The sequence below is a fragment of the Ctenopharyngodon idella genome, chromosome 15, assembly GCF_019924925.1.
Source record: "Ctenopharyngodon idella isolate HZGC_01 chromosome 15, HZGC01, whole genome shotgun sequence".
NCBI classification, from domain to species: Eukaryota; Metazoa; Chordata; class Actinopteri; order Cypriniformes; family Xenocyprididae; genus Ctenopharyngodon; species Ctenopharyngodon idella.
The window spans coordinates 35,327,443-35,353,080 of NC_067234.1; the positions used below are offsets into that span (position 1 = coordinate 35,327,443).

The following is a 25,638-nucleotide window of genomic DNA, read 5'->3' on the forward strand; positions in this document are numbered from 1 at the left end:
AGTTCAAATAATGAGCAGACGTGATGTTTTTATTCATATTAATGACTATCTCTCTGTCTGTCTGTATGTCATGTGAACGTTTCTTCATGTGATGACATGTTCAGACCCTAACATGAACACTGAAAGGTTGTGTTATTATTAACTAACATTAACAAAGATTAATAAATATAGTAACAAATGCGATGCTCATTGTAAGTTAATGTTAGGTACTTTATTGTAAAGTATTACCAAAATGTCTTTTTAAAAACATAAATGTGTTTGGAAATTGTCTAATTTAAATATGTAAAAGGTTCAAGATTCTCAGTGAATCATAATGGCTAAAAGCAGTTTGACCTGATCTCTAAAGATTCACATTACTGTATGAACTCAAGAACTCAAATTATGAACTGAAACATATTTAGATAAACAGTTTAAAATCAATCTTATACTTGATAAAAACCAATTAAATCACCAAAAACGTGCAATGTGATCTGTATGTTCACTGTACTCATATATTGTGCTGCACAGATTGAGATGACGCTGTTATTAATGATTGTGTGTGTGTGTGTGTGTGTGTGTGTGTGTGTGTGTGTGTGTGTGTGTGTGTGTGTGTTTGTCAGTGTGGTGAAGGTCCTGCTGGAGGCGGGTGCTGATCCAAACCTGGGCGATGACTTCAACAGCGTGTATGAGACGGCTCGAGAGAAGGGTGTTCACTCATTAGAGGGTGAGACGGCCAACATTGATATGTCATCATCATAATCTTCATTGTTATTCATAAAAAAACATCCATGCACACATGTAAACAGCAGGAGTGTGTGTTATTACAGAGATCAATTTTAACGCACTCATTTTGTGCTGTTTGCATATCGGCACACGATTTATTTAGCAGCGTGTTATTTGTAAGTGTTTTTCATCACACACACACACACACACACACACACACACACACACACACGTGCAGCACTCACGCGTGTCATATCTGGCTGCTGTATGTATATTACTCACATTTGTTTTGTTGGCAGTTTTTTGGTCTTGAAGGAGCATCTTTCCCTGAAGCACCATGATGAATGAGTGTGTGTGAGTGTGTGTGTGTGTGTGGAATATGAGAATATTCCACGAGACTGTGTGTGTGTGTGTGATGGATCGCTGGGCTCTGGTCGTCTGACGGTTTATTGGGTTTTGTTGTGATTATCTGGCTCTTAGACATTAGTTACCCGTGACGACCCGCCTGACAGCAGCCCAGAGAGAAAATATGTTTCTGTACATGGACAGAAGAAAAACACTGTTGCAGCTTTATGATTTATTTGTGTGTGTCTGCGCGGAGAATAATCGCACGCTTTATGCAAGCGGTTTTACATGCGTTTGTTCTTAATTCAAACGGTTTGTCTTATTTTAAGAACGCCTTTGAACATCATCAGCCACTCCTTCATTTTAACCGTCTCGGTCTCTTTCTCTGTCTGTCTGGGACTCGGTTTCAGTGTTTTGTTTTGCAGAAAACTCTACATTTGTATTGCCAAATAAAAATAACATACAAATAGCCCAGATGGAGTAAACAAGTAGCATTGAAGAACCCATTAAATCAGTTTGCTTTCTCTCCGGTTTCCTGTTAAAACAGGAAGTTGGGCAGGACATGTGGAATGCCCTTGAGTACAGGATGATGTCATCAGTGTGTGTGTGTGTGTGTGTATATAAATATATATATATAATTTTTAATTTTTTTGTGTGTGTTTTTCATGAGTGTATTTGTATATTTGACCTTTAAAAGACACTCAATCTGATTTTTTTATGAGTTCTTTAACACATTTTGAAATAAAATGTTATTAAATAAAAATGACTGTATGGCATAAAATTGGAAGTGAACAATCGGCAACATTTATTTTAAATTTAAATATATTATTATATTAGTTAGTAATGGAAAATATGCAAATAAATTCTCTGTCTCTCAATCTGGCTTTATTATTAGGGGCGCTAATTGTAGGCACCTATGGTATCCATTGGTGTTCTTGTTATTCTTTTTCTTCCGTTTCTTCCACTCTGGAAGTCTATGGCAGCCATAGAACTGCTCGCGGGAAACTTGGCACACAGATAGAGGCCCGTCTGAATTGTCTACATAGCAAATTTGGAGTCTCTAACTCAGTCCCTCTAGCGCCACCACCTGTCCAAAGTTTCACTCATGTTTATGCTAACAACTTATGCTAATAATGAACCATAAGGACTAGAAACAAAATTCTTTTTTCCTCTGATTCCTTGGCTCAAGAATATTCGATTGCATCCTATGTCATTTTCCGCCATTTTGAATTTTTGAAAAACATACTTTTTCAAACTCCTCATGGGCCGATGCTCAGATTTTTCCAAAAATTAAACCAGATCATCTTCAGACCATGCCGACAAAAATATGGAATTCAAATATTTCAAAAATATTTACGTGCTTATAACTTTGGATTTGGTTGACTTATTTTCACGAATCCTTGCCAAGTCCAACAATATCAGACATGCTAGGTTTTGGCTTATGGTTTGTCGTTTAAACGACTTTCGCTAATATCTTTGAAACCGTAGGAAAATCGAAAAAATATGTCATTGATTATAAGTTAATGACCAAAATGTTGATAGTAAGTGGCAAAAAATGCAATTAAAGTCAGGTGTGGGTCATTTTTTTATGAGTTTATACATATAAATGTCTATAACGAAATGAGATATTTTCACCAAATTTGACACTCTTATGTATGGAGCACTTTGAGGACACAAAAAAAAGTGGTTTGACTGCACCACTTCTCTATAATTGAACAAAACATGAAATTGGCTCTAACTACAGTACTGTTGGTCTGATTGACTTCAAAATTGACATGCAGTGTCTTTGTCTCTGTTACTATCATAGTCCATTATGACATTGTTGGTCTGCTGCTAGCTTCCGTGTTTGCTTCTGTTGTTCTTGGCCCCTTAATTTCTGCTTGCAGCTATATTGTGTGATTGTTATGTGTATATAGTGTTATTGTTGTAGTTTCCTCACACGTGTGATAGGATTTTATGAGCTGTTGAAATGTCTGAAATCAATTATTATTGTCATCTTTAATGAGTATATTTGCATATTTGATATTTGAGCTTAAAAATATAGACTTGACCTAAAAGACACAATACTCACTGATTTCATGAGCTCTTTAACTCATATAAAAAGTGAATTCTGAATGGTCTGAAACTAGTTATTATTCATTGGTTAGTTCCTGTAATTGAATCAGATGTGCGCTCTGATATTTAGTAAAGCAGCACTGGAGTATTTCAGTGTTTGTGTCCGTCCTCACAACCAACCTGCTTTCATTTCAAATAATCAAATAAAAATGACCCTTTTTTGTTAGCAGCTTTTCATCACAACTTTCTGTCTGTCTGTCTGTCAGTGTTGGTGAGCAGAGAGGACGAGTTCAGTAATCGTCTGAGCAGTCGCGCTTCTTTCCGTGGCTGTTCGGCTCTGCATTACGCCGCTCTGGCTGATGACTTGCGGACCGTCCGGATGCTGCTGGATGCAGGTGAGAAAATACACTCATTCTGAAGAGATGCCCATGATGGAGGAAATGTCAATATGTCTATCTCAATACAGCCAGGCTAACTTCGGCAATAGCCCTCCATTAAAATTAACAACAAGCTAGTCTGGCTTTGACATAAAATAGCATCGCACAAGGTCCGAAATGCCACCAAAATTAAGAAAAATGCCCCCAAAATTTAAGATATGAATTGCCCTTGTATGAGTTCTTGTATTTTGTGTTTATAACATAATGTAGTTAAGCAATATCACACAAGCAAGAGTGCTATTTTCCTGAATATCAGCACGATTGCAAAATATAGTATTCATTTTATACAACAGTTCAATAAACAATAAGTTGATTATATGAACTATTTTAGTGTCAGTTTTTAGACACGTTGACAATTTTGACTTTATTTTGCCAACGAAAATAGTTCCAAACAAAGTTCGTTCTTGAATGATTCACCATTTCTGAACGAATCGTGTGAGTCAGTGATTCAGTGACTTGTTCATAAAGTCAATGGACACTTGCTTCTTTCATGAATGAATCAACCGGTTTGAACGAATGGGTTGAATGAATAATTCAATGACTCACTTATTACGACTTGCCGCCACCTACTGGCTGTTTTAGATTCATATAATAGTAACATTTCATTTTCCCCAACATTTCATATTTCTATATTCAAAATGTTATATTTATTACATTAATCTCATAACATCATTTAGGGAATTGTAATTGCAGTGTAAATGGATTTTGTTGATACTGATTTCATTTAATTGGTATAACAGCCTTATAGTGTATGGTGTTTAATAGTGTAATTATAAAAAAAGATGATCAATAATATGTAACTTACTTTTTATAAATAATTATAAGAGGGTGCCCTTCTTCTCACGGCCCTGAAGCTGACATTATCAAGTATTATCAAGTGAAAACAAAACCTTGATAGCACTCAGTTTCACTGTGTGATGTTGATTAGTCGAATGCAGTTAGAATGAGCCAGAAATTCAATATATATGAGAGCAAAAATGGTGCCATATGAGTTTGTGTTATATTTCTATGTTATATGGTTAAGCAATATCACATAAGCAAAAGTGCTGTTTTTCTCCAATATCATCACAATTGCAAATGTGATATTGATTTTATACAACAGTTCAATAAACGTAAAGTTAATATTGTAAGTTACATTTTAGACAAAGCTTTTGATTCAGTGATCCATTCATAAAGACATTTGCTTGATTTGTTAATGAATGAATCAGTTGTTTGAATGAATCGGTTGAGTGAATAATACAATGACTCACTCATTAAGAAAGTGACTCGCTGCCACTTACTTGTATGCAGTAGTAATTGCGGTATAAATTCTGCTTTAGATGCAGCTTCTGTGCCACTTCTGCAGTGCAGAATGACATAAAAGATGATGCAATAAGGTTAAAATAAAATGCCCTTTTAAAGGTAAAAAAAAAAAAATTTAAGGGGCAAATAACGGAAAAGTTAATTTCTGTCACTGCTGTGAAGCAAAATAAAATACAGCTAAATATAGTCAAATTATTGTTATCGACAAAATATTGAGATATAAAATATTGAAAATGAGTAAAAGTGATCAGATGCACTTTAATACACCTGCTGGAGCAGAAAACGGGTTTGTGACGAGAGAGTCTGTATTTCACTCTCTCTGTCTAATATAGAGCAGTGCTTCTTCCTGTTCGCCTGAGGCCATCAGGCTTAACCTTTGACCTCTGGAGTGTGTTATGTGACCCACACATGAGAGGTGGCAGGAAGGTGTGTGTGATGTGATTTACATGAGTGTGTTATTATAGCCACAGGGCTCACACACACACACACACACTCACGCTTTGTAACTCTTAAATACGCTGTGTCTCGGTCTGATGTCTGATGTGCGGTTACACACTCACTTTAAGCTTCAACACGTTCTATAAATCACTGGATGTTTTCTGGAGCAGATGCATTTTTAGATTAAAGTGACAGAAATGACCCGAAACAAAGAACAAAATCGCTCGTTTTGATGCCGAGAAATTGGATTATGGCGTGCAGCGCATTACCCATAAGTCTTAGGGGAATGAGGCCACGCCCCCTCAGACAGAGCAGCGCCGTGTGTCCCGGCGAGGTGTATCTATCACAGCGATGACATCATCAGTGTGAGACAGTGCCACGCTAATGCAATGAGAATGAGATGGGAGCGCATTACAGGAGCGTCTGTCTGTCTCTCTCCGTCTGTCTGTCCCTGAAATATGAACATCACTACAGCCTACATAGACAGCACTGAACATCAGCATGAAAACAGAAATGATTCTACTGACTGATAATAATCATAAACTTTATAGATATTGCACCTTTCATACATTAAATGCATAGAAGTGCTTTACATAAAAAAGTTTTTTTAATGTTTTTAAAAGAGTCTCTTCTGCTCACCAAAACTGCATTTATTTGAACAAAAATACAACAAAAACAGTGAAATATTATTACAATGTAAATCAGCTGTTTTCTATGTGAATATATAGTAAAGTGTAATTTATTCCTGTGATCAAAGCTGAATTTTCAGCATCATTACTCCAGTCTTCAGTGTCACATGATCCTTCAGAAATCATTCTGATATGATGATTTGATGCTCAAGCAATTTTTATGATTATTATCAATGTTGAAAACAGTTTCATGTTTTTGTGAAAATATACATTTTATTTCTCAGGATTCTTTGATGAATAGAAAGTTCAAAAGAACAGCATTTATTTTAATATTTTGCAACATTATAAATGTCTTTGTCACTTTAGATCAGTTTAATGCACCCTTGCTGAATTAAAAAAATCTATTCTTTGAATAATAATAATAAATATAAAATATAGCTGCACAAAAAGATATTACATTTTATTTAGCAAGCATGTAACCACTTAAATCATAATAAGAAAAGACCATTTACAGCCAATACAGGCAATTTACCATTGGAAATATATGGGTTTTAAAACTTTTAACAGTTATAGCGCCACCTATAATCCGATCTCCATAAAAGTATGTATGCTTCTTTAGAATCATGTGCCACATGTGCTCACGTAATGATGTGAAGTTCTGAGTTTTTGTTTAGGAACGATAGGCTTTTGGGTAGACTTGGCCATGCCTGTTTTTAAAATGACCCACAGCTATCTAAAGGCCAAAGTTCAATTTTTTTTTTGATAACTATTGACCTAGAGAGTCCCTAGAACTGTGCCGCAGTGGTTTTATCGAGGTTGAGCCAAAAACCTAGGACTAGTTCAGTTCGCCATAGTTGGTTTTTGAAATAATCTCCAATATTTAACGAACGATTCGATGGACAGCGGCGGTCCCAGAGGCAAAGACGCTCAGAATGAGGAGTTCTACCATGTGGTATGAATGTCATGGGTGTGTGCAAAAAATTGCGTGATACACAATCCTTTACGCATTTGAAAAATGCGAAGGCGCCCCCTGGTGGCTGATTTCTTTTGAATTTCTCACAGGCCTCTAGGGCCGTGAGTCAAACAGGTCCAGCGAGTTTCATTCCGATCGGCCTCCGTTAACCTTGTCGTATAGCTGCTCAAACTTCATTGGCTGATGGCGGACATGTTCTCATAGACAGTCATGACACCTCAGACAAAGACACTGCATGCCAGTTTTCAAGTTGATTGGACTTACGGTGAAGTAGTTATAGCCATTTCCATGTTTTTTTTCCTGTTATAGCGCCACCAAGTGGCCAGTCGCCTAGTCTTTTTTCATGCGACCACAGAATGAGTTCTTACATAAGTGTACCAAATTTGGTGAAAATATCTCATTCTGTCCCCCTTAGGGACTGTGAATCGAAATTTCAACTTTTTTTGATAATTATTGACAATCAGACTCCTGAGAATCTCCTGAGAATCTACAAAAACTTAGTAGGTTTTTCAAAAAATCCAAAATACCCAAAAAGTTCGCCAGAATACCAGACAATTTCTGACGATGTAGACAGTGTGACTACCAGTCCTCAAAGTTTCAAGTCTCTGCGACTTATGGTTTGGTCTGCTTGATCACTTTTAGGGGAGAATGCTGATCCTTGGAAAATGTAACAATTACAATAAGGCGAAGCACTTGAACCCCTAATTATGATTATAGCATGTGTTCTGATTGCCGTGATTGTGTTATACATCATAAAAATAACGTGTCTAGTTGCATCACAGTGCAGGTCTCTTCTTCTCTATGAGGAATTTTTGAACTTCTGAGGACATTTTTCATCAGTTTTGCTCTCTGAAGTCCGCTGAAGTTCCGAACACACACCTGCGGGCAGGTGAGCGGCTTTATTTCCCTCATGAGCGGCTGGTCAGCGTGTGTCTCCATCGATCACCGCTTCGCTGGAGGTGCAGGCTGCCTGCGCTCCGACCGCTGCCCCAGTAGAGCTCACCCTACCTGGGGACGGTTCCAGCGGTCGCCCCGACGCCCAGGGCCGCGGGATGTGACTGATCACCCGCGCCGTGAACCCTGACCCCTAGGGGTCAAACCGGCCCGCACTGCCACCAGCTGCAGTAGGTGTGTGTGTGTCGCCCTGAAGCCGCGGGCCCGGAGGGAACGGTGTGTGATATTAGACGACTAAATGATGCTATTTATTACGTCGCTACGAGAGACTCGCTGCGGAGGAGAGACGTGCTCGTCTTGTATTTCTTTATTAGTTTTCCTCTTTCTGTTTGTCCGCTATCGATTGAGATTTGTTAGACGGACACATTTAAGGTTTTATCAATAATCTGGGCGATTACCCACAATGCCCGGGGACTGGGACGCTCCACAAAGACGCCCGTGTACAGATATTGATTCTGTGTTTGTGGATAAACTGTATTTTACGAGTGGGGAAGGAAATGTTTGTTCCTTTGAGTGAGTTTGTGTCTAATTTAATGTGGAATGATGTTTTTATTTCTGTCTATTTCTTTGTGTTAGAGGCGAGCGTGTGATGGTTTACACCGTGAGATCTTTACTGGAGCGTTTATACAGTGGATAAGAGGAACAACTTGCCTTATTAATACAGAATTCATAAAAGGGCCTGAAAAATGTTGCGTTTTTAACTAAATAAAAGGAGTGTGTTTCATGATATTGCATAATATCGTAAAATATATTATGTTTACATTGTTATATCGTAAGTATAATAATATATTGCATGTGCTTTTACTGATATATCCAGTTTATGTGTATTATATAAGATTGAGGAAGAAAGTCTGCATGATTTATTTTTGTCTAAACATATATATATATATATACCTTTTTATAATCTCCTTCTTAATAATATTTTATGCTAATTTTTATACAGACTTATTTCTCAATTTTTCCAGGTGTTAATCGTGCTATATGTTCTTTCTTTATGAAGTATGTAAATTAAAAAATGTATTCATCCTCCGTCACAATGTAACATTAAGTGTGTCTCATCCAATCACAATCTATCATTTTGGTTTGAGTCTTTAGTTTTGAACTCAAGTGTGAATCTGTTTGTACACTGATTCATTCATTTGATATGATTCACTTGATCTTTTGATTTGTGTCCATCAAGTTGCAAATAAGATGAAGCATCTGAGAAGTGTTTCATTCACTGGACTCTCAAAAATAGATATGAACACATGATTATTTAACACTCTTTTTTCATTGAATTTCCTGCAAAAATAACTATAAGTCCATAAAGCATTCCGTGATTTATAATCCCACATACTGTCATATTTTGAGTGCTTAAGATGCAGTTGTGTTTTTGCTGTATCGGCACGTTTGTGCAGGGGCAGGTCAGGGCAAAAGGCAGCGTTAAACATCACCGGTGACACCAGAGTGTTTTAATTGTTCAAACACAAGCACAGTGTGACATCATCACCACAGGACATGATGCGACACAAACACACACGCTGACGTCCGGATGCAGCCGGTGCACTGAAGACCCCCTGCCCGAGGTTCATTCACGGCACGCTTTCCTCGCAGACCCCTGACCGAGAACAACCGCTCGACCCCAGAGCCTACTGTTAACCTCTGACCTCTGACCTCTCGCCGTGTGCAGGTGCCAACCCCTTACAGAAGAACGAGCTGGGACACACACCGCTGACCTACGCCAAAGAGGGAGAGATGGCCACGCTGCTGAAGGAGTCGCAGAACACGGTAAAACACGCCTGTGTGCAAAGCTGGAGTAAATACACACAAAATCATGGAAAGCAGGGTTATTAGAGTTCAATAAAAGTAAAATAACTACAACTGAAACTTGATAAAAAAATGTATAAAAATGTGATAGTTTCTTTTAGTTTATTTTGATGTACTAAAAAAGTAAAACTGAAATAAAAGTTAATAAAAAAAGTGGTAATTTCATTTAGGTTATTTTGATGTATTAAAACAACTAAAATTGAAATAAAAATTAATTAAAAAAAGTAATTAGTTTATTTTGATGTACTGAAATAAAAATTAATAAAAAAAGTGATAAATTCATTTAATTTAATTTGATACTAAAAAAAATAATAATAATAAAAAAAAAGTTAATTTTGATGTACTAAAAAAACTAAACCTAAAATACAAATTAATAAAAAGGTTATACATTCATTTAGTTTAATTTGATGTACTAAAAAACTAAAACTAAGCCTGAAATAAAATTAATAAAAACAAACTTAAATAAAAATAAAAATTAATAAAAACAATTAATAATTTAATTTAGTTTATTTTGCTGTACTAAAATAACTAAAACTGAAATAAAAATAAATAAAAATGTAATAAATTAATTTAATTTAATTGGATGTACTAAAAAACTAAAACTAAGACTGAAATAAAATTAATACAAATAAAAAACTTATTTCACCTAGTTGCAACATTTCTCATTTTCTTTTAGTTTATGTACTAAAATAACTCAAATTAAAAGCGAAATGAAATGAATAAAAACCATATAGACATTTTTAAAAAACTATAACTAATAAAAATGACAAAAACACAACAAAATGACTAAAACTTTACATTTAAAATGAAAACAGAAAATTCAAAAATAAAAATAATTCAAAATATTTTTAAAAATTATATTATCTCAATGGCACTACTGTAAAGTAAATTTAAAATGTAAATCTTGATCTAAAATGATTTTTAAAAGCACTGTCCGGTGATCATGGATGACTGGAAAAGTCAAGGAAGTTCATTGATCAATTAAGTGTGAATGCTGTAAATATTTGGAGTAATTGGATTGTTTTCCGCTGGATCTCATCTTAGTTTTACACATTTTAACCTGATTAAAAGGATTGTTTACCAAAAAAAATGAAAATTCTGTCCTCATTTACTCACCCTCATTTTGTTCCAAACCTGTATGAATTTCTTTCTTCTGCTGAACACAATGGATTGTGTTCATTTAACAGTTTGGGCTGTTGTTGTGTGTGTCCCGCAGTAATCTGCTCATTTGTGTGTATTTGCTCTGGATTAAGGCTGTAATCTGCAGTAATCCTGTTGGAGGGTTTAATGAGTTGCAGGTGAAACTGTCATGATCCCGTATCACTGTTACCGGCTTCAGGGCGTCACACACACACACACACACACACACACACACACACACACACACACACACACACACCTGCTGACAGACTCAGATCAGGTGATGACATCACTGATAAAACTCAGACACTCTTTAAATAAAGTTGGATAGATAAGTATCCCAATCTTTATCCTCATACACACAGTACACTCACATAGAGCCACATATACTATACAGCTAATCTCAGCTGCCTGATTGTTTATATCATCACAAAATGTAACTATATTATCATCCAGCTCTAATCTGATAAATGCGACTATAAGGCATGATGATATTAAGACATTATAAACATCATGAATTCTGTAAAGCTGCTTTGAAACAATGTGTGAAAAGTGCTATACAAATACATTTGACTTGACTTTAATTTACATTTTCATCGATACGAGTGTCATCGATATAGAAAGTTGTGTTTCTGAATAATATGACCGAGTGAATGCATATATAAGGCAAAGAGAAGAGGACCCAGAATAGAGCCCTGTGGAACACCATAGGAGATTTGAAGCTTGAGATGAGAAACATTTCCCCAGGTTAACAGAAAAAGTTATATGCAAATATGCAAACCAATTCAGCACAGATCCCTGAAACGCAGCTACATGATCAAGTCTTTGTAAAAGGATGTCGTGATCTATTGTGTCAAATGCGGCACTTAAATCAAACTGGATTAAAATACAAGAACCAGCATAAATGTATATGTAATATGTTTAGCTCCGCCTCATCACCTGCTGTAACTCTAGAACTTCACGATTAACAGAGCCTAAGTTGAACGTTAATGTCTGATTGTAGTGTATGTTATTGAAAGATAGTTTCAAACATTTCTGTCCTTCCTCTTTGATTCGTCTGTAGTTTGCGGAGGCCCAGCGGAAGCGGGAGGCTGAGGAGAGGAGGAAGTTTCCTCTGGAGCGCAGACTGAAGGAGCACATCATTGGACAGGAAGGAGCCATCAATACAGTAGCATCAGGTACACACTCTGTGTGTGTGTGTGTGTGTGTGTGTGTGTGTGTATTACACAGCTGCTGCTGAGTTTCGTGTGCAGCCAAAGATGCTTCATAACTCAATTACTCGTCCTTCCTGCCGGCATCTCCGTCTCTCCAGCACTTCCTGCGTCTTTCTGTTTCCAGCAGCTCAGTTGACTCTCTCCAGTCCTCATGTTTGTAATTTCTGCTCATACTTCATTTGTCTTTGATTTTTCTCTGATGTGTGTGTGTGTGTCTCTCCTCTACGAGTCCCAGGACAGACAGAGAGACAGATATGAGTTAAAACACAATAACATACACCTCTAATAAATACTGAACACACACATACACACGTTTGTTTATCGATCAAGTGTGTGTGTGTGTGTGCAGGGCATATTTTTGGTAAATTTTTCCCTGTTTGAGCTTTGAACACTCCTATTGAATGAAAGAACTTGTTTAGGTATTTAATTCAGTGCCTAATTTGTTTGAATGTTCAAAATTCATACATTTATTTATTTAATATTTCATTACATAAATTATTTATATATATATATATATATATATATATATATATATGTAATTATATATTTATATATTATATACACACCATTCAATGACACCATTACACACCATTCATTTCTCTTAACAATGCAACTTATAGTCAGGTGCGACTTATTTAGACCTTATATAGACCTGATTGGGTTTTGATCAGGTTTTGATAAGTGATTTTGCACATGGATCTCTGAGAGAGAGACAGCAGAGGAAGTAGTGACGCTTCAGTGAGCCGAATCTCTGCCTCTGATTTGATAAATGGACAGTTATTGCTGTGGCAAATTGTCCCGAAAGCAATTGGATCCCATCAGCACTGTGATAAAACCAGCGTTATTGATCTGTGAGAGCTGATATAGTGAATACATCAGGCAGAGTCACAGAGAGACATTAAACACACACACCACTAAACAAACTTTTACATATATCATAAAGATCTGATGCTGCAAATATGCACATATGCATTAAATACATTTGAACCAGTGTTCATTTAGCATCAGTGATAAAATAAGTTTTTGTTAATATTTTTAATTCGTTTTTAGGTTTTTATTTCTGTAATTTTAGTTAAAGTTTTAGTAATTTTGTTGTTTTTCATTTTTTTATGGTTTTATTTTGGCATTCATATTTTTTTTCCATTTCTTTTATCATTCAAAAGTTTGTGGAAATATGGATTTTAAAGATATATATATATATATAAAGAAATTAATACTTTTATTCATAAGGGATGCATTAAATTGATCAAAAGTGACAGTAAAGACATTTATAATGTCAAATAAATGCTGTTCTTTTGAACTTTCTATTCATCAAAAAATCCTGAAAAAAAACATTGTTATTATCAATGTTTTCAACATTGATAATAATCATAAATGTTTCTTGAGCAGCAAATCATCATATTAGAATGATTTCTGAAGGATCATGTGACACTGAAGACTGGAGTAATGATGCTGAAAATTCAGCTTTGATCACAGGAATAAATTACACTTTACTATATATTCACATAGAAAACAGCTGATTTACATTGGAATAATATTTTACTATTTTTACTGTATTTTTGATCAAATAAATGCAGGTTTGGTGAGCAGAAGAGACTCTTTTAAAAACATCTTAATTATTCTAATCTTTTGACTGGTAATGTGAAAAAGGTTGGCATCATAACAACCTTATTCCCAGCAAAAATATCTATATTATGATCTATATAGTTATTGTTAAAATTACTCACATTGTGATGAGATTTGGTTTTTGTTCATCATTGTCAGATTAAACTATTGATGATTTTATAGATTATGCGGTTGTAAACAATGACAACTACAACTGTACTGAAATTCCAACATTTTTAGTCTTTTTTTCCACACTTAAACCCAATCATTGAGCTGAAGACGAATGTGAAATGACACACACAAAGGAAGCTGTGGATTGATTCTGGTTTTTGCTCTCAGGGGCTAAAGGTTATTGGTGGTGATTACCTTCACTAATGTCATTACCTTCTTCAGTCCCGAGACACAGAGAGCATCACGCCACACGTACATCACTGCACACGCATGTGTGTGTTCTTTTGTTACACACAGATACAGTCGTCCTCTTCCTCCATGGTCTGTGTTTAATCAATGAGACACTTGAGCTGGTGTCATATAGTGAATATAGAGTCGTCTGACGGGTGTTTGATAGACATGACACACAGCAGATTGACGCTTTTCACTATAAAACACCAGCTCTAGTGTCTTACTGCAGAAATAGTACACAAAAAGACACAAATGTTGATTTTAGGAATCAGATTCGTTGAGGAACTTTAATTTTGTCTCTTTTTCTGTCATGTTTACAATTTTATCCAGGAATCATTTTGTCTAAATGATTGTGTTCAGATGTCTTGTGTGTGCGTGTGTGTGTGTTGAATCTGACTGGCTGATAATAAACGGGGATTAAAAATGAGTTATCACACGTTCATTCTCAAGGACAGTGTGTGTGTTGTGTGTGTGTGTTGTGTGTGAGTGAGTGACATCCTGATGCCTTTGAAATGTTCTGTCTCCTGAAGGACAGTATGTGTATGAAGCGTGACGTGTGTGTGTTTTTGTGTAAGTGTCGTACGTTTCTTTTTGTGCATCAGTTTTTCAAATTATTAGTCAGTAAGTAAAGTTTACAATAAGATAAAGAAATTCCTAGAATGCAGTGTAAGTCTCTTTGGATAAAGCATCTGATAAATGATAAAAATGTATTGCACAACACTGGTTAAGACAGGTTTGATGGTATGGATTGGTTGGAAGGGTGGGTTAAGGTGTAAGGTAAGGGTCAACAGTGGAATTACGGATATAATTACAGAATTTATTTACAGCTGCAGGTATTTTTAAAATATAAGTACAAACATGTATGTACACAATAAGTGCATTATATCAAATTATTAATTTAAATGTTAGTTCACAGTAGTTACAAACACTTAATATACCATTTTTTTTTTTTTAAGGTTAGGGTCAGATTATAGTATTTATAACTATCAGTATATAAAAACAAGCGAAGTCTATGCAAAGTCCCCATTTAGGTGGAAAGCATGTGTGATATGTTTCGGGAAAAAACTGAAGGATTGTCTTTTACACAGCTCAACACAAACATATTCCTGCTGTAATGACGGTTGACGATCACGCACATACACGCACACGCACACACATGTTCACCGGTTGCCATGGTGAGCGTGTGTTATCGTGCCCGTCTCTGCTGGATCTATTCTAACCTGATTTAGTTGCTCCAGCGTTGCAGCAGCGTAATGAAATTAGTGTGTGTCTAATGGTGCAGAGAGGCCCTGTCTCACTCTCCGTCTGTCTCTCTCTCTCCGTCATTCTGTCTTTCCTCAGTCTTTGTCTTTTTTTCCAGATCTGCTCTCGTCCGGTCTGTCATTACTGTCCGTCTGTCTGTCTAGAGTTAATTATTGTCTGTTTTTCTCGGCAGCCATTAGGAGGAAGGAGAACGGCTGGTACGATGAAGAACATCCCCTCGTCTTCCTCTTCCTGGGCTCGTCCGGAATCGGTAACTTCTTCCTTTTCCCGGCAATATCAAGCATTGTTCTTTCATATTGAAGGGCGCTTTGGATAAAAGCATCTGCTAAATGTTAAACATTGTTTTTTTTTTTTGATGTTCATCCAGATGCCGTTTCGCTTTATAATAAAGTAATATGGGAGTTTCGTAAAACTCTCCAAAGTGATTTACAGTCTAATATGATAATCAGAGACGGGTTTATTCACCAGATCCGTGTCATCAAACATGATGAACATGCACACTTTTAGTCATGTGGAGTCAGACAGGCCTCTGGCATGATCTACGTCCTGCAGTCCTTCTGTATGATTATTTACCGCATTATTTATACGTCTGTGTCTCTTTTAAGGCAAGAAAACCAGTGTTTTTTCATTCACTGGTCATTTTTGTGGTCTCTTTTGCTTCTATAACATGTCTTCTTTCAGACAAATGGAAAGAATGTTTATTTTATTACACTTTATCTATGTGCATCCAATTTCAATGCGTATCTTTAAAAGTTTTTTTTCCCACTTCAGCAGCACTTACATACACCAAAACTTAGAGTTTTATTCACATCTATATTCTGAAGGTTTTTACTGTGGGGTTTGTTCATAACATCATTTTCTTGATTTTTATAACATTTTATTCCTTAAAACATGGTTAAAATGTTTTTTTTTTTTTCAGTCTGTTTATGGTGTTTTCTGATTTATGGAGTGATAAAAAGAGATATCTAAAATCCCCTCTATAAAAACCTTTAACTCTAATGTGTCAACAAAAGCAAAGAAGAATTTTGAACCTGGCTTTATCCAATGTTCAGATTTAAACTTTATTTATTTAAAAAAAAAAAAAAAAAACGTTTCAAAAACTTGTAATACAAAACTTAAAATACTGTGATTAATCTACTAGGGAAAGTGTTTGTTTCGTGCGCTTTGATTGATGAAGAGACGCTTCTCCTCTTGCCAGCGGCACGTCTGATCACACGCCATCAATATTCAACAAGTCCCTCCACTTACCATATATGCGTTTATTAAAATTCATAAGAGCGATATTTACTCTCATAGAGTACATTACCCTGAGAGAGGAATAAAGGGAGGGAGAGATGATGGACACACGTGCCACAAGACGCCAGCAAAATAAACACATCTCTCTTTTCCCGACAGGAAGTAGTCATCCTGTCTCCACAACGACCGTGACAGTCAAAACCGCTCTCACGTGACCATTGTGACATTTTATTGTTTGATGAAATTAATTGCATTGAACCAAGTAGATGTTTGATGGCTGTTTGTGCAGGTAAAACTGAGCTGGCCAAGCAGGTGGCGCGATACATGCATAAAGACATTAAGAAGGTCAGTCAGTAAATAAACCTTTACTTGAAATGATGCTCATGAAGGGCAAATGACAAGATTCTGCCGCTCTTTTCCTCAGGGTTTCATCCGCATGGACATGTCTGAGTTTCAAGAGAAACATGAGGTGAGACTTGCACAAATACAGACACGTTTCATTGACTACTGTTTTTAGACAAGTGTTTTATTTCAGGTGTATTATAGGACAGAATTCGCAGTCAAACTCTCAGAATTCAGTCTCAGTCACTGAGATTTTAAGGCTGTTTGTGTTTGACCAAAAACAACAAATGTCATGTGTAAATCACATGTATGTATCAAATCTCAGCATTTTAACCTGAATATTTATTATTTAGGTTCTTATTTGTGTTGTTTTTTTCAATTATTTATTCATTTTAATTTGATGTTTTTATCATTTAACATCTTTTATTAAGTGTTTTATGTGGATTTATTTATAAAAAAATGTTTATTTTAATTGGCATTTTTATGAATTCTTTTTTAATAAGGTTTTTATTTGTGTTGTTTATATTTTACAATTATTTATTTTAATTTGAAAATGATATGATTTAATAAATTTTAGTAACCGTTTTATTTTGATTTTTTTTATATTAAAATAGTTTATTTTTATTTTGCATATTTATGATTCAGTTCACTTTAGTAAGGTTGCTATTTTAAATGGTTTTTATTACAATTACTTATTTATTTCGATTTGACATTTTTGTGATTGAATACAATTTTATGGTTTAATACATTTTAGTAAGATTTAATTTTGAGTGTTTTTATTTTTAAATTGTATTAATTAATTTTATTAAGGTTTTAATTATTTAATTATTTTTATTAGGTTTTTATCTTGAATCTTTTTAGTACAATTATTTATTTACTTTTAGTAAGTGTTTCATATTAAAATTCTTTATTTACTTTAAATGTACATTTGTATGATCGAAGTACCAAACCCTGATTTGCTCTAATATCTACTGTAGGAGCTTGTCTCTTGTGGCATCACTGATGCAGCATCATGTGCTTATTGTGTTATGAATTGCATACAGTAATATTGAGAGAAGCTGAGCTTGTGTATCTAGAAGTCTTTTTCTGGTTTAGTTAGATCTGATCTCTGTGATTCTCCTTCATAAGCCGTTTAGTCGTGCTGTTAGAACTGTGACCTTAGACTGAGGCTAAATACACAATTCAATCACACACACTTATTGTATTGATAGAGGACTGTCACTGTCACTCAGTTTGGCCGGATGAACAGTGTGCGTGTTTGATCGAATCATCGTGTTGATCTCCTCAGAGGTCAGATCTGCCCAGTTCTCATCTTCTTTGTCTTTCATGTGTATTTTCCGTCTCTCTTTCTCTCAGGTGGCGAAGTTCATCGGTTCTCCTCCAGGGTACGTGGGTCATGAAGAAGGTGGTCAGCTGACCAAACAGCTCAAACAGTGTCCGAACGCCGTGGTTCTGTTTGACGAGGTGGATAAAGCTCATCCAGACGTGCTGACCATCATGTTACAGCTCTTTGACGAGGTACAGATTCAGAATCATCTGTGGGAAGAGAATGATTTAATGTTAGTGAAGTCAAGTTCACAACACACATTGTTTCAAATCAGCTTTACAGAAAATCACAATATTAATATTTATAAAATCTTAAAATCCTAATATCTTCATATAGTCGCCTTCAGCAGATTAGAGCTGGATGATAATATAGTTTACTTTTTGTGATGGTACAGGCAATTAAGCAGCTGAAATTTGCTTTGAATATTATTAAAATTATTTATTTATTTATTATTTATACTCAATTTATTTTTAGTAAGATTTTTATTTTAAAATTATTTATTTTAATTTTTTATGATTCAATTAATTTTTAGTATGGTTTATATTTTGATTTGTTTTTATTTTTAACTTATTTATTTTAATTTGACAATTTTTATTATTCAATTCATTTTTTAGTTTTTTATTTTTATTGTGATTGTTTATAATTTTTACATTTTAATTTTAACTTTTTAAGATTTTAGTTTGATTTTTATTACAATTATATATTTATTTATTTATGTATTTAAATTTTAAATTTTTTATGATTATATTCATTTTAAGTAAGATTTAATTTTCATTGTTTTTATTTTTAAATTATTTAATTTCACATTTTTATTATTTTATTTTGATTGTTTTTATTAAAGTTATTTATTTTAATTTGGCATTTTTTATGATTCAACTGATTTTTAGTAAGATTTTTATTTTGATTTGTTTTTATTTAAATTTGATTTTCTTTAAATTTGACATTTTTTAAGGTTTTTTAATTTTAGTGAATGTTTTATTTTGATTGTTTTTTTTTACAATTATTTATTTATTTTAATTTGATATTTTTATGATTCAATTTGTTTTTAGTAAGATTTGTATTTTGATTTTTTTTTTTAATAAATTATTTTAATTTTACAATTTATGATTCAATACATTTTAGTAAGGTTTTTATTTTGATTGTTTTTATTTTAAAAATATTTTCTTTTGACATTTTTATGATTTTAATTTTTAGTAAATGTATAATTTTGATTAGAGAATAGAGCTGGTTGATAATATGAAGATGTGCTGTGTTTCTGTGTCACTGTTGTTCAGGGTCGATTGACTGATGGGAAGGGGAAGACGATTGAGTGTAAAGATGCCATCTTCATCATGACGTCCAATGTGGCTAGTGATGAAATTGCCCAACATGCATTGCAGCTGAGGCAGGAAGCTCAGGAACAAAGCCGCAGACGCCTCGCTGAAAATCTGGGTGAGGAATTACTCTTGACATTTAACTTTGTGTACGAGAAAGTTGTGTCTGATGATCTGCTTGTGTCCCTGCAGAAGACGTTCAGAAGAGCGAGAAGATCACCATCTCCAACACGTTCAAAGAGCAGGTGATCCGCCCCATCCTGAAGGTAACTGATGATCCTCGTGCGCTTCTCACTGGAGGTCAGTGATTGGTTGCTGGTGTGTTACCGGTCGATCTGATTGGTGTGTTTCAGGCTCATTTCAGACGGGACGAGTTTCTGGGGAGGATCAACGAGATTGTTTACTTCCTGCCGTTCTGTCACTCTGAACGCATCCAGCTGGTCAGCAAAGAGCTCAACTACTGGGCCAAGAAGGTGAAGAGATACAGAAATGAACTAACATCTGACTTTAAATACTGTTCACACACACACACACAGACACACACACTCTCACACTAGGATCAATAGCAGCTGCTGCTGTGACGACTGTAATCATATTAGTGAAGTTAACATGTGGTCTATTCATAAATATTTAAATATGTATAAAACTTCATATCTGTCAGATGTTTGCCTGCAGGGACAAACACGCTCGTTCAAGGCCTTTAGTCATACATCAGTGTGTGTGTGTGTGTGTGTGTGTGTGTGTGTGTGTGTGTGTGGTCTGAAATATGTTTATACCAGCATTTAAAAAAATCAAAATGATCTGATGTTGTACAGTGAGAAAAATAACAAGCTTTGATGTTAAATAACATATTATTTAATATCATTAATATTATTAATTATTATAATTTTGTGTATGGTGTGTGTGTGTGTGTGTGTATATATATATATATATATATATATATATATATATATATATATATATATATATATACACACACACACCATACACAAAATTATTATATATATATATATATATATATATATATATATATAATATAGGATAATAATATTATATATATATATATATATATATATATTTAATATAAGATAATAATATTATAAATAATATTATTATCTTATATTATTTATAATAATAATTTATATAAAATTTTTACATTTTTTTATGTATTACAAATACTAATATTCATGTAATAAGAGTTAATATTTAGTGGTGATGTATGGATGTCGTTCCCGCAGGCCAAGCAGAGGCACAACATCACGCTGCAGTGGGAGCGTCCCGTCCTGGAGCTGCTGGCGGGAGGATATAACCTGCACTACGGCGCGCGCTCCATCAAACACGAGGTGCTGATCGATACCTGATAATCACCGATCAGAACAATCCTCAATATTCAATATCAGATTCCTACTTCATATTTTTGTGGAAACTGTCATAAATTGTATTTTTCAGGATTCTTTAATGAACAGAAAGTTCAAAAGAACTGCATTTATTTGAAATAGAATCTGTTGTAACATTATAAATGTCTTTACTGTCGCTTTTTCTAAATAAAAGTATTAATTTCTTTCTTTTTTTTACTTTCCCCAAACTTTTGAACGGTTTCCACACACATCTGAAGCTGTTTTCAACAATGGAGTAATGATGCTGAAAATTCAGCTTTGATCACAGGAATAAATTACACTTTACTATAAATTCACATAGAAAACAGCTGATTTACATTGGAATAATATTTCACAATTTTTACTGTATTTTTGATCAAATAAATGCAGGTTTGATGAGCAGAAGAGACTCAAAAAAACATTAAAAATTGCAATTATTCCAAACTTTTGACTGATAGTGTATATAGTTATTTATATATAGCATGTGTTTATTGTGTGTGTGTGTGTGTGCGTGCAGGTGGAGCGGCGGGTGGTGAATCAGTTGGCCGCTGCGTACGAGCAGGAGCTTCTGCCGAAGGGCTGTACTCTGCGTCTCTGTGTGGATGGAGGACCGGAGGAGAAGGACGGAGCTGCAGTTCTGCGTCTAGAGCTGGTGGGTGACGACAGCACCGCCCGAAAACTGGACATCCGCCCACCGCTGAACCCCGACAACGTGGCCTACGCCCACCGATACCACTGAATCAGAGAAGCGTAAGACTGAATCACATCCACTGACCGACTGGAGCGTTTGTTTCATTCTGTTCCATCACAATAAAAATAAGAATCACGAGCTGGAGTCTGGTTAGTACGTGTTGTTTTAGTGTTCATCAGATTATTGGCAGAAATGTAAAAAAATATGGTGTTTGTAATGCTGCGTTCAATGTTTCATCACAGCTGAGCTCGTAACTTTAATAACTCACATAAATCACAGCAGCTTTATGATGTTGGTAATAATGAAGATCTTCCAGAATCAAACGCCAGAGCGTCTGTCATGTACAGAAAATATGAAGATGTCTATATTTATGGAAGTTAAAGTTATGTATGATAAAGTCTTTATGTGATCCAGTACACGTTAAAATCAAAGTGTGTTACTCTAAAACACTAATGTTTAACATGAAATATGAACGAATCATCAGCTTTATTACAAAAAAAAATGTGACACTTTACAACAAGGTTTCGGTTGTTAACATGAAGTGATGATATTCATAGTTAAAACATTAACTGATGTTAACAAATGACATACCAAAAAATTAATCATACTTCATAATTCATCAACCTGCTTCATATAGACACATTTTCAGCATGTTTCCTCGTGGATAAAATCACGTCCTGCGCTGCGATTGCTCTTAAATATGTAAAGATTACAAGTAAAATTGTTTGCCAAAATAGTTCTTATAGTTATTAAATGTTTAGAAGAGGACGTGTTTTGATAAAATCCTGCAGAAACATCACGAGAACATCTGAACGTGAAGATATTTATGTGCTTTTGTGAAAACATTAATGTTCTGTGTGTTTATTGCAGGTTATCTCAGGATGATACTGAAGCTTGTTTCTGACACGGGATACGAAATAAAGAAGAAAATTGTGACTTTTTATCTCACAGTTCAGAGTTCTTAGAATTGTGAGTTATAAAGTACAAACTGCAAGAGTTTTGGGAAAAAATCTGAATTATGAGATAAAAAGTCGCAATTACCTTTTAATTTATTTTTTTTCCATGACAGAAACAAGCTTCCATATGATGAGCGTTTAACCACATTTACATGTTGAACTGTGAATCAAGCTTTTTTTTTATTGAACACAAACATTAATAAAGTTCAGAAGTCTCTTCTCTGACTCTGGGTGTTTCGTGAGCCGGTAACGGGTTTGTTCAGGAATGTCGTGGTGTCTGTGGTTCGTAATCCAACGGCAAGAAACATGCGAAAGCAATGTGTTTGGGAATGTGGAACGTGTGTGTGTGTGTGTGTCGGTACAGAAGGATGGAATGCATGAGGAACATTCCTTCTTTTCTCTGCATCCTTCTTTACACATGTAGGGATTCACTCACTTCCTGTGGGGATGAAATTAGCATCGAAAAACAGAGACAGCATGAGGAGCCTGAGAGTCCTGCTGACCGCCTGGACCTCCCACAACACACACACACACACACACACACACACTCACACTCATATACACACACACTGATATACACACACATGCACATACACACACTCACACTCATATACACACACACTCACACACACTGTAAAACAGTTCTTCCTCTGTGTGTAAGTGTGTGTGTGTGTCTGTGTGTGTTTGTGTACCTACTTAACCATATTTTCAGGACAAATTTGTGTCCAGAAGTTTAAACCAGACAAAGACTCCCAAAAAGTCCTTTTAGGGTCGTCCTCGTTTGTATATTTTTTTTTGTTTTAAAAATGCAGTCAGTTTTAGTATTTAGTATTTAAAACTAGCTGTATATAAAAACAATAGAAGTCTATGCAATGTCCCCATTTAGAGAGTAAATGTGTGTGTGTGTGTGTGTGTGTGTGTGTGTGTGTGTGTGTGTGTGTGTTGCATTTAGCACAGTTTTGGTCTGTCCTTTCAATGATTGCAAACTTGAGCAATTTTAGCATGTTTTCCTGTATTTTGGATGTAAACGTCTCATTAATGTCCGGCCTGTTCAACAGAGTCAGCTGTGTTTTATTACTTATTTAGTTTTAGTTTTGTCTGTCATTTGTTAATAGAAGAAAAATACATTTAGACTGTTTTAGGTGAATGCACGAGATGCACGGAAGTCAAACTGAAAACGTTCACATGAAAGCATTAATTAGAGTGAAAAAACCAAGTGTGTTATTTCGAAGTGTGCGGTGATACTGAGCAGTGAATCAGAGCTGGAGATGAGGAGTGTTGGAGAAGATGCTGTACCAGCAGATCTCATGTTACTGAGAGAATCTCCTTCAGCCTCGAAAACAGTCAAATTCAATTATAAACCGAGAGAGAGCGAGAGGGGGAGAGACAGCTTTCATTACCACAGACCAGCTCTGTCTCACACACACTCATGGTAGTGTGTGTGTGTGTGTGTAATGATGATCCTCTATCAGTCTGAACTGATCCGGCCTACACACACACACACACACAGCCGTGAACGTCTCTCGTCCATTATCGTGTGTGTCCGTGTCTTTTATCGGCTGCTGGTCTCTCGTCTCTCTCTTCTGCTGGAGTCCCACCGGACAAACCTGCAGGAACACAGAGAATTATTGATTTACCATTTACAGTCCTGTAGCTCTGCATCTGAGAGATGACAAATTACACTGAGAGAGAGAGAGAGAGAGTCCTGCTTCTGTCTCCATCACTAAACTTGTGCTGTTGCACTTAGTCTGTTTTTCATTTTCATTTATATTTATTGATATGATACACAAATTACTAACAATCTGACAGGTTTTACTTCTATCTGGACTATAAAGAAATGTATTCTTTGTGTGTTTGTGTAATTATTACATGTTGCTTCATGTGTGTGAATGATTATCATGCCAGTGAAACGCTGCAGTGTAGATATTGTGTTTACAGCACGAGCTGCGACTTTGTATCAGCAGTGATCAGTGTAACTTTTTGAACGTTCTGTTGATGACGTAAGCGTTCTATTTTGTAGCGGTGACTCCCGCTGATTATGTCAGCGTTCTGTCTCGTGTGTGTCGTTGCTCTCTGTTGTCGTACTCTCGTTCGCGGTGTTTGGTTGCTTTTTAATGGCAGCGTTTACTGTTTTATTGATTTGAACGGGCATGTTCTGGATACATCGCTGTGTATACACATCAAGCGTTCGCTATCTTGCGATATTTTCGGACGCGTGCACTTCACGCGTTCCGTTAGTTTGATAACCTTCTTATATTTACGCCGAAGATAAATCGCAGCCTGTCTGAGCACATATGTGCAGTTCTGATATCAGGTGTCTGTTACCTGCTGTTAAACTCAGAGGTGTAATATAACTCTACTGTTCCCATCATTCACCGTTATATCTCAACAAGAACATCTGTGCCACACATGTCCACAACAGAGAGTTCCCCGCGTGACACACACAGTCTCTTCCTCTCAGACGAACATAAGAGGGGAATAAAAGAGCCTAAAAGCGCAAGCAGCTTCTCTTCTGTCTCGTGTCTCTTTCTGAAAGACTAGGGGAAAAAATCCATTCTGCCTAATTCAAAGCTTGCTCTGGGACAGCTCGCGTGGCAGATTGCCGGCTAATTAGTTTAGAGGAGGGTTTAATTTGATTAAGTTTGCACAGGTCCCGCGCAGCGCCGGTTGTGTCGGGCTCTGAGCGCGCGGGGCCCCGGAGCCCTGATCTGATTAACGCTTCTGCCCATTACAGCCTCTCCAGCTGCTGCCACAACACACACACACACACACACAACTGCACGAGAGAATCGCTACATCTGATGCTGCTTTTGTTTTTGCATTAATAAAATGACGTCAGTAGGAAACTGCTTCTTTTTCTTCTACTTTAGAATTTTCTGACGTCAAATTGTTGATTTTACAGATACTCAAACCGCAATGAAGTCCTGTTTATTTTGTCTAACATTTGCTATATTTCATAATATAGGTCCATATTTAGACATTTCAATTAAACGATTCGATTAAAGCATTCGACAAAAATGGATCGCACATGTTTGAAAATATTTTATAGGCTATATTAGAATTCCAGGAGGTTAATTTCTATATTGTGAATATAAAAATGCATTAGTGTCACTAGAAGCCTGTCTGGAGATT

The 25,638-nt window shown here is 35.6% G+C and overlaps 1 protein-coding gene across 1 annotated transcript in view; it reads left to right on the top strand.

Annotated features, from left to right (window-relative positions):
* Nucleotides 1–22,723, top strand: part of LOC127494927 (caseinolytic peptidase B protein homolog) — a 35,213-nt gene extending 12,490 nt beyond the window's left edge. Inside the window, exons 4-16 of the mRNA XM_051861152.1 lie at nucleotides 600–703; nucleotides 3,369–3,497; nucleotides 9,505–9,602; nucleotides 11,845–11,959; nucleotides 15,438–15,515; nucleotides 16,791–16,846; nucleotides 16,926–16,970; nucleotides 18,200–18,361; nucleotides 19,445–19,601; nucleotides 19,676–19,749; nucleotides 19,837–19,956; nucleotides 20,722–20,826; nucleotides 21,377–22,723. Of these exons, the coding sequence (XP_051717112.1) occupies nucleotides 600–703; nucleotides 3,369–3,497; nucleotides 9,505–9,602; nucleotides 11,845–11,959; nucleotides 15,438–15,515; nucleotides 16,791–16,846; nucleotides 16,926–16,970; nucleotides 18,200–18,361; nucleotides 19,445–19,601; nucleotides 19,676–19,749; nucleotides 19,837–19,956; nucleotides 20,722–20,826; nucleotides 21,377–21,598 (1,465 nt within the window). The 3' untranslated portion in view covers nucleotides 21,599–22,723. The remainder of the gene's footprint in view (nucleotides 1–599; nucleotides 704–3,368; nucleotides 3,498–9,504; nucleotides 9,603–11,844; nucleotides 11,960–15,437; nucleotides 15,516–16,790; nucleotides 16,847–16,925; nucleotides 16,971–18,199; nucleotides 18,362–19,444; nucleotides 19,602–19,675; nucleotides 19,750–19,836; nucleotides 19,957–20,721; nucleotides 20,827–21,376) is intronic.
* The last annotated feature ends 2,915 nt before the right edge of the window (nucleotides 22,724–25,638 follow it).